Source organism: Diachasma alloeum, unplaced genomic scaffold (genome assembly GCF_001412515.2).
Source record: "Diachasma alloeum isolate Michigan unplaced genomic scaffold, Dall2.0 Dall_scaffold_00315, whole genome shotgun sequence".
In the NCBI taxonomy this organism is placed as follows: Eukaryota; Metazoa; Arthropoda; class Insecta; order Hymenoptera; family Braconidae; genus Diachasma; species Diachasma alloeum.
In genome coordinates, this window is record NW_021680454.1 from 1,007,790 (window position 1) to 1,017,450 (window position 9,661).

The 9,661-nt window shown below is 39.2% G+C and overlaps 1 protein-coding gene across 1 annotated transcript in view; it reads right to left on the minus strand.

Annotated features, from left to right (window-relative positions):
• LOC107040080 (apoptosis-stimulating of p53 protein 2) overlaps positions 1-9,661 on the minus strand; it is a 53,112-nt gene that overhangs the window by 41,370 nt on the left and 2,081 nt on the right. The window contains exon 2 of the mRNA XM_015260011.2: positions 1,484-2,188. Coding sequence (XP_015115497.1) covers positions 1,484-1,648 — 165 coding nt within the window. The 5' untranslated portion in view covers positions 1,649-2,188. The remainder of the gene's footprint in view (positions 1-1,483; positions 2,189-9,661) is intronic.

Genomic DNA, 9,661 nt, shown 5'->3' on the forward strand with positions numbered 1-9,661 from the left:
GCAGATGAAAAGGATAACGCCGGAGTCTCGGGGGAGATTATTCTCCACGAGATTCGGAAAATAATTACTCCGGAGGACATTTGCGGTGTGGGAAGAATCCCTGTATTTCTTAGCCTCGTCTATCACTCATTGCGACTCCACTTTATGATCTATTACTCCAGAAAGTGATAGATCGCTCGGAAGTTTTTCTTCTTTCTGTTTGCCACATTTTTCACGTGTATTATTTTTTTCGGTCCAACAACAGAACGGAAGATTAGTTCTGATAATCGGTTGATGGAGGAAGAGACGGTAATTTGAGTGGTATTGATCGCAGGTTTGATGACTTTGGGAGAATAAGCGGGTGGGCACACGTTTCAATTAGTAATGGAATAGCATTTTCTCCGGATGTTTGTAGTTAGCATGGGCGATGGCAATAGCTTCAGTGTTTAGGGCTTCCTTTTTTGTTGTTGGAGTCAATTGTTTTCCAAAATAAATAAATAAAACAGATAAATAAAATCTAGAAAATCCTAGAATTGTCAACAATAAAAAAAAAAATTGAAAAATTGCAAAAAAAATACCCAATGGATAAATGAATGAGAAATATTAATAATATTTTTTTTTTATTTTCATCATTTTTTTTGAAATTTTACAGAAATTTTGGAAAATCGCGGATTTTTTTTGAAAACTGTTGATAATTCTAGGATTTTCTAGATTTTATTTTGGAAACGTCTCAAATTTCCTGAAATTCTCCGAACACCGGAGAATGTTCTTGAATTTTTTCGAAAATTGCCGCATTGTTTCAATTTTTTTGGGAAAGCTCTGAATTTTTTTTCTTGAAAACACTTTTTTGCATGTTTCCCAAACTGTCTTAATTTCTAGAAAATCCGGGATTTTCAGGTTTTTACATTAATCTAAGACATTTTAAATCTCAAATCGCGACATGCACAAGTCCCAATTTGAGATCGCAAGTCTCAAAATTAAACATGCACTGTTATAAAAAAATGATATTTCAGGATTCTCTGAAAATTCAGTGAAATTCCAGAATTTTAAGCAGCGTAAAGACGAGAATTCCTCAATTTATTTGCATTTCAAGTCTAATATGAATGTTCAGTGCCAAATTACATTGAATTTTCAGTGAAATCTGAAATTTCATTATTTTTTTCCCCCCTAAATCGCATTCAGTGTCACTCTCCTGAAAATCCAAGAATATATTTACCAGAATTTTCTGGTTTTCTATTCATTTTCAGGGAAAACTGGAACTGAAATTTACAGTTCTCTTTCATTTCTCCACGAAATCCCGAATTTTCAATGACAAAATTCCTTGAAATTCCAGTGATAATTAAATTCGCTCAAATTTCCGAAAAGTGTACCGGATATTTCAGACAAAAATTTCTACAAGTCTGTCATTATTTTCGGGCGTACAAAATGTTTTTCCGACTCCGATTCAACGCCGAGAGTCCACAAAATACGAAAAAGAAAAGGGTTTCCACCACTACCGACCTACCTCATTGTTCGTCAAAGGAGTCACAGGAACATCGGGCTTGGCGATGCCGGGTCTCTCCTTCACCGACAGCAACTTTGTTTTCTTCTTGGACCTTCCACCGTGCTTCAGCTTCACCGTAACGGCTTTCGTCCTGAAGCTCTCCGCCGGATAAACGCAAGCTAGCATCGTTCTGGCTTTACAATCTCTCACTTTACTTCTCTACATCCTCCTCCGCGTCCAATCCTCCGATATTTCGTGGCTATATCGCCCCGTGCCGAGGTCCAGCAGAGAATTAACCGATATTTCCTCCTCTTTTTTTTTCCTCCACTGGATTAATTCCTTTGAAAATTCGTTTCTCGGGCGGAATTCCCTTTTTGCAATCTACTCGCTGTCTCCTTTCTCTTGCGTATGCCGTCGAGGGGCAGAGGGTGGCGGCAGTATTAAAACTTCGCCCAGCGCCTTTTCACGGAGCGTACACACACAGACCTGTTGATTTTACGGCCGCTCGGGGCCACTCCTTTTCCACACACGGTTTTCCTCTCCACTATTTTTTTCTCTCCCCCTCGTGTTCTTAACTTCGTCTACTGTTCAACGTGAAATATTCCGCTGGGTTGACTTTTATCCCTCTATTCGAATACTTTTCCGGTGTTTTTTTTTCTTTTTATTCAGTCGGAGGTCTCTCGGTCTCCGGGTTGGGGGTGAGTTTCTTTCTGCACCCGGAGGTCACTGATGAATGAAAGGGAAATGAGAGGCAGTTATTGCCGACGGGTTTTGTTGAGGTTTCTGGGGACTTTTTCATGGAAGCCTTTGTTCATTGAAATTTGTGGACCGTTTCATTAGAACAATTTCGCTGGAGAAAATAGTGTCGGAGGTTGAGATACTTTTCTCCCCTTTTCGAGTGGTTTTTGGGGTTTTTAATTGAGACATGAAGACTTGCATTATAGATATTCTGAGGAATCTGGAGGTATTTATGGCGAGGGGATCTATTGTTCGCGGACAACCAATCACTGAACAAATGACGAGATTTCAATTGAAAAATTTTAATCTGTTTCGAAAACTTTTGGGTTCGAAATATTTTTTTAACAACTTTTCAATTTTTTTATACATAATTCAAGCCTTTGTTAATTTTTATAGTTTGTCTTTCGGAAAATCGGAAGATAATTAATATGGATAGAAAAAGTGACAGCGTTGTGCCGCTCGAGGTATGAGTTGGCAGCACTGATTCACTCAGCTGTTGTGTTCTTTCCCACAGCGAAATATATCATCACAACTCCATTTGTATTTGCCGCGCTTGCCCCTCCACGATTTCTAACCTCGACGTTGTCGCTATTCCAAGCTGCGCACGCAGAAGTTCTATTTTTCACGAGTTTTTTAATGATCCCTCCTAAACAATTCTCCTGGGCCACTTGAATTTTTTCGCAAAATATTCTCTGATGAAAACTCCACCTACATGCAAAATTTCAGGAACATGGCGACATTTTTTCAATGCGTTTTCTCATTCTTTCTGATTTTCCCTAGGAGCACGTGTTGAATTGCATTTTTATAATAATTCCTGCATTTTAACCCTTCTCCTAGGCTTTCTGGGATTTTGTACAGGCTTTTGGAATAGATTAAGGAATGCATAAAAAATTCTAGGACTTTTTTTCGATCTCCCCTGACCACGCCAAGAATACCTTAATACATGATGGCCTCACGGCTGAGCAGACATAACCAGACTAAAATTTCAGTTGTTTTCGAAGGCATCATACACATGCACTTGTGCATTCAGAGTGGTTTCGGCAACAGGAATTTATCGAAACCTCTCCTTCCACCATAGTTTTGGTCGCCTGCACTGAGCCCCTCGACAAAGGCAAAAGCCCCTCTCAACCGGTGAATCCAGCTTACGGCTTCATTGTACCTTACCACTGACAGTTCGCAATTCCCGAATATTTGAAATTGAAGCGCGCATAATCAGAGGGCTGTATTAACGTACGTGCTCGAATACACGAGGGGCTCGGGGAATGCAAAACACGCTTGGATTGCAATTGAATTTCTATGATTGTTACACTGCAAAAACAATGGGTTCTACATCATAAATGAATCACCAGAATTGTCTGAAATTCTCCAAAATGTCTGACGATTTCAGTCGTTTTAAAGTAGCTCTACCCTTCGGCCGGGCCGCGCTGTACTTTTGGATATTTTCAGTTTTCAAATTTTTCCACTAAATTGCATGGAAAAAATTTGAAAAAATTCATACCCAGTCAGTATTATCTAGATTAAATTTCGCAAAATATTTATATTTTTTCAAACATTTCCCTCTTATAAATAAATAATAAAACTTGTTTGTAAAACGGTGGATTATTTTTTATGAGGTGTCAAAAATGACTGAAAAAATGACTGAAATTCAAACCTCAATTTTTGCAGTGCACTAATTACTGAAGTAATCCTCACAGAAAGGGGCGGGAGGGGGAGGGAGTATGGAATGACCCCACTTTCCCCTACGCCAGACCGCACTCGAGAGCTTGTGTTACCGCAACACAAATGTCATCGATCTACTTTACTGCGGTTGAACAAAGAAAGTAAAAACAAAAGAGGAAGGGGGGAGGGGGGTTAGAGGTAGTCCAGGTAATACGATGAGTCGGTGCATTCTGTCTTCCAACGCACCGATGGAATGCAATCTTCGATCTCACTGGGATTTATCAGATTTCATCGCGTGTTGGCGCTGGCAACCGGCTCAAGCCATCCACAGTTGCGCTCCGTAATTATTTTAATAATTTTTTTGGGGCTTTTTTTAATTGGGTTCCGGAGGTGAGGGGAACTCCGAGGGTAATCATAACATCGGGGGTTATCTCGATTCGATCGTGAATGATTTGATTGAATTTCTTCGGAGTTTGGATTATCTTTTCAAATTATTCGTATTTTTCAGTGAATTTCGTCATTGAGAATTCAAACTTTCAATAAAAACTAAATTGCAGGTCCGTTATTCCGAGGAATTTAATGAAAATGAGGAAAACTCAGATCAATATTTTCTTGAAATATTTCTTGATATATCAACGAAAGCTTTTCATTGTTCAAAGGTTCAATTAGCCCCGACGAATACTTAATCTTAATTGCAAATAATATTTCCATCAGTTCTGTTGACCCACTCAATCCCTTCAACTCGCTCCAATCAGATTTATCGATCTCCCGGGTAGCTAAACTCATCCCAAATTACCGTGGAACAAAAACAGCCCTGGAAATATTGCGGAAACTCTCAATATTGACTTTGGTCCTCGAAAAAAAAGGAAAACTCATAAAACTCCGAGAAAACAGAGGGATCTCTCGGCACAGCAATGATCATTATTATTTCACGTAGCAGTGAAACTTCCCAGGTTGTTTGTTAAGTTCTCATGTATACAAAGAGGGTAAGGACCTGAATTTCCACTCATTGTGTGAATTTCGTGCCCCCAACGCCGCCCCTTTCTCTCTCCAACTAATGGAAACTTTGGATTTTTGAATGAGAACAAGTGGAGGAAGTCACTGAGTGCGAGAAATGAGTGTACAAACTGCAGGATATTATTCTTGATTGTTTATAGATGGCTCCTCATATTGTCAAACATATTTTATGATATTCCTTTTTTCAATTAGTTGTTTATAATCATTCTCATTGCAAAAAGCAACACGACCGATGAGAATCATACGTTCCAATTTATCAGCTGTTAAATTTTCATATTACAATAAATGATTTGCTCATGTTCTAATTCCTATGCTCACTGAATAAGATTTTAATCATAATTACAATTTAATTCCTTCTAGAACACACTTTAGAGTGTGAATCTTTGGAATTCAATGTTTGTTGATACTCTGGTAAATCATTTTCACTATATTGCATTCAGATTCTCGTGTCCTTAACGTCAAAAATGTGAGATAATCTCATAATTCTAGCTATTAATTCTAATCAACTTTGTTCGAAGAAAACCTTAGTAAACGCAATATTGAGAAAGTAGAATTATTCTATTTTCGTCAGACCTAAATGATTTGGACAATTATGATTCGTTTATTCGTGTTCCATAACATGAACAAATAATTGATATTCCCCATAAGATCTTGATTTTGAAAAATTAGTTCCAAGCAAAAAAAATTCTCAATAAAATAATTTTTTTTCTATCAGCACACGAGAGAGTCTCTTCAAACGGCATCTCCAGCAATGGCTCGACACGACCAAAGGCACAAACTGAAGTGACAATATCAACGTGTGTATAAACGTTGAACCAGAATGATGAGGGGAAAAAGTGAAAAAGAAAAGTATAGAAATCCTGCGGACGTTTGAAACTCGTTTTAATGTATTTTTCTTGGAAAAACGAGGGGATAACAGGTACAACAAAAATATCAGCGTGTATGTATATGTACGTACGAGCAACGTGAAAGCTTGGAAAAACAATGTCGCCTGCTGGCATGAGGCTGTGTCGGTTATACGGGGTACGGGGTATGAAAGAGAGGTAAAAAGAAATGCGTTGAACTCGTCTCGCGGTCGTTGCAACTCTCTTGGGACAAAACGAACGGTCTTATACACTGCGATGCACCCCTTCACTTACTTCTGTTTTTTTTTTCGGCGAGGGGGGATGCTTTTTTCCAAGAGACATCTTTTCATAACTCTGCATTGCTCGACTCGTTATTTTCACCCGCAGAGCCGTGGACAGAGGAAAGAGTTACTCGGAATGAAACTGGGGAATATATTAAGCCGTGTGAGTTTTTCAGCTCTTGTTTGCTTGTTTTTAGGGGTTGGTGAACTGGCCGCGCTCGGAGTTTGGGGAGTTGAATTTTTTTTCAGCTGATGGAGCTTTTTGGTGCTCAGGAAATTCATAAAATCATTCATTGGAATTGCTGGAAACAATTTCCAGAAGTCCAGAAATTTTTGAAAGAATTCTTTAAAATTCAGAGATCTTCAGGAATTTTCATTAATTTTACCCGGAATAATTGAATCGAAATTTACAGTTCCCATGAATTTCTCCATGAAATTGACAATTTTAATGAGAAAATTCCGTACAATTTCAGTGGAAATTTTTTGTAGAATTTTTCGGTGGTATTCTCTTAGGAAATACTTTAACGTAAAATGAAATTTGTTCATAAGCGTGGAAAATTGTTTTTCACGGATTAATTTCATATCTTGATAAAAAAATAGGGATTGATCACCTGAATATCGAAATTCTCTCTAGAATCACTTCATCATCACGAAAATTGCAACAAATCTCGCGTAATTCCCAACAATTTTCAATCTCCGGAGGGAATGAACCAGGAGTTGACGGAAAAAAATCACTTTTTATCATGAAAAACAAATCGCCGAGTCCTCGAGGTAGAGAAATGAGGCGGGGGTGTGTACAGCCAGGCTGACTCTCCCTTTCGCCGGGTAATTTGTCAGCCGCGGGATGTGAGAGACGCCGAGTTACGATCGATCATGATCAGCCCCGCTTAGCTTGCCTATGAAGTGAAAAAATGTTCTCCAGAAATATGTATTCACTGAAAAAATTCAACTGCCGAATGGAATTCCCAATTCCCATCGAAACCAACGAATTACTTTTCTTCTCAAGCCTCATCAAACCCAATTAAATCCCGTAAAATATCCAATTAACAAAATTAATTGCATTGAGCCCATCAATTACCCGAAATTTTTCCGTCATTATTCATTCTCACCCAATGAACTCACCGAACATGCTCGCAAATTAAATGAAAATCCCGAAACTCAATTAATTCCCTCGATCACAAAAATCGAAAAGTTTTTCCTCGCACTCCCCACATAATGTATGTTTTAACTCGACATAATGGAGCACCGAATCGGTACATAATCCCGAGAAATATAGAGTGGTGCAACGAGCCTCATCGATTGACACGCAAGCACCAGTGGCCGCGCGATTAATTTTCAGAACTGAAGAAAAACCGATTTAAATTGCGAAAATTCACGGCTAATTGTTATTCCAAATTTCACCTGACGAAGTCGCTCGGAAAAATCTAAGAATATCCAGTGGTTTGTCGAGTGACATTGAAGATTGCAAGGGGAATCCGCGGGATTGATAGGGACGAAAAAATTGAATGGAAGATTTTGCTCTAACGGTTGTACCATTGGGCCATTCCCATTGGATCGTGATGTCGTCCGACTCTCTTCCGCTTGATGCGGTTATACATCGTTGGGAAAGGCGCGTTCAGGCCACCCGGAAGTGAATGATCGTTGGTACTATCGCGATTCAAGTGGTACCATTCCCATTCCCTTTGTGAGTTCGGAAATTCTCGTTTTTCTGGTGTGAGTTTCAAGAATTTGAAAATAACGCGTTTCTCCAGCGGCTAAATACCGATTTATATGCTGTATTCGGCGTTGAAGAAGTTGGTTTATTTTACTAGACCAAGTTGATCCTTTTCTGAATTCAAATCATGAAAACGTCATTATTATTTCAGTAGAGAAATAATAATCAAGTTTTCGGTAAAACGTTTCGAGTCGAATTAGCTTCTTGCTGAGTTTTCGGGGAACACCTCGTGATCTGAGGGAAATCACAGAAACGAGAGTTCAAAACCAAAGTTCATAAGAGAGATGTCTAGGTCAATCTTTGTCAAGACTTTTTACTTGAATTTCAGTAATTTTCCAACAGTGTGTATGCCTCCCTCATCTCATTATTTATTATCTCCTGATTATCTCCTGTATACTGCAGCTACTTAAAATTATTTTCATCATCTGGGAAATATTGTAAACATTACCAATGAAAACCATGCGGACAATCGCAAAACAAAATTGAAATATACCTTAACAGTCCCAACAACCTCACGTCCGTGGAATATATAAAATGGTCCGAGACTTTTCCACCGGAATAAAGTCAATTTTTCCATTCGATAAAAAAAATTGAAATATCCGACAGTTGAATTTTATTTCCACAGGGTATTTATCAGCCTGACATACTCATGGGGATTTGCGCAGTGGAACATGACGCTGGCAACGCTGTACACGAAAAAAAGTTGAAATGCGCAATATGCAGAGGGATGAATCAGCGACATTCGGGGGGAATATTTTCGTATTGTGTCCATCAGTTCGTCGAACGCGTCATTCCGTCCAAATGCATTAGCGAAACCGCTGGTCAACTGCGTCCGTAACTGCCATTTCCTAAGCCCAAAATGACGTTGGCAAGCGCTAATGGAAATTGGTCAGGTTGAAATCGTTACAGATTTAATCCTGTTGTACCATTGCCTCAACCGGGGTTTCAGTTTTAAATTTATTCCGGTTGATTTTCATGTGAGTATTTTGCCGACTGTATTTCCGGAACGATTTAACTGGCAGCGCAACCATTCAGGGAAAATTGAGGTATAAATATTGTATTTGAGTTTTTAAAAATCGAGGATTGAATTCCGGGTGACGAGTGGGAAATGAAAATTCGAAATTCCGCGAGTTTCGTGGGATCATAATTCATTTCACTGAATCATCAATGGGAACGATATTCTCAATGCCGAATGTCGAAATTGATTTTCCCTCTATGAAATTCTCCTTCAACATTTGCAGTTGAACATCATTCGCCCCAATTTTCGGTTGCAAATGCGACTGAAATTGGAGTTGACCGACTGAAAGAGAGATTAATTTGGATATAATAAAATGATGCTGTCCGGTATGAATTCGGAAATAAATACGTCTCTAGCCAAATTCGTACTCCAGTCGTCCAACCGCATATCAAAAGTTTCTGGTTTGATCAAAACCACAGAATTCATTTTGATGAGAAGTGCAGGAAAAGAATAATTCGCAACACCAAATCCACTTTTCGCTCTCGGCCGTTGCGTCCAGCAATTCAATACGCTATTAGAAAGTTTTTGTTGCAAAATCGAAATGACTTTTCGCATCGGATCGAGCCTCAGTCAATCCTAAAAACTCCTTGAGCCCCCATCACTCGACTTCCCCGGACGTCAAATGGACAAATCAATAAATCTCCGGTTGAAATAAAACGTCTTGATCAATTGGCGTATCGAATTTGCAATCGGAATGCGATCTAAATAGTTTGAAAGCAAATAATGGGATCCGGGGAGATTGGAGATTTGTGCAGATGGGCGAAACAGAAGCGACCAGATGAGACGATGGATTCGCTGAGGAGGAAGGGGGTCGAGGGGGAGGAAACGGATAAGATGGCAGTGTTAACGCAGATACACGGTGCAATTCGCCATTAGATGAGCAAGAGAGAGAGAAAGAGAGAGAGAGAGAGAGAGAGAGAGAGAGAG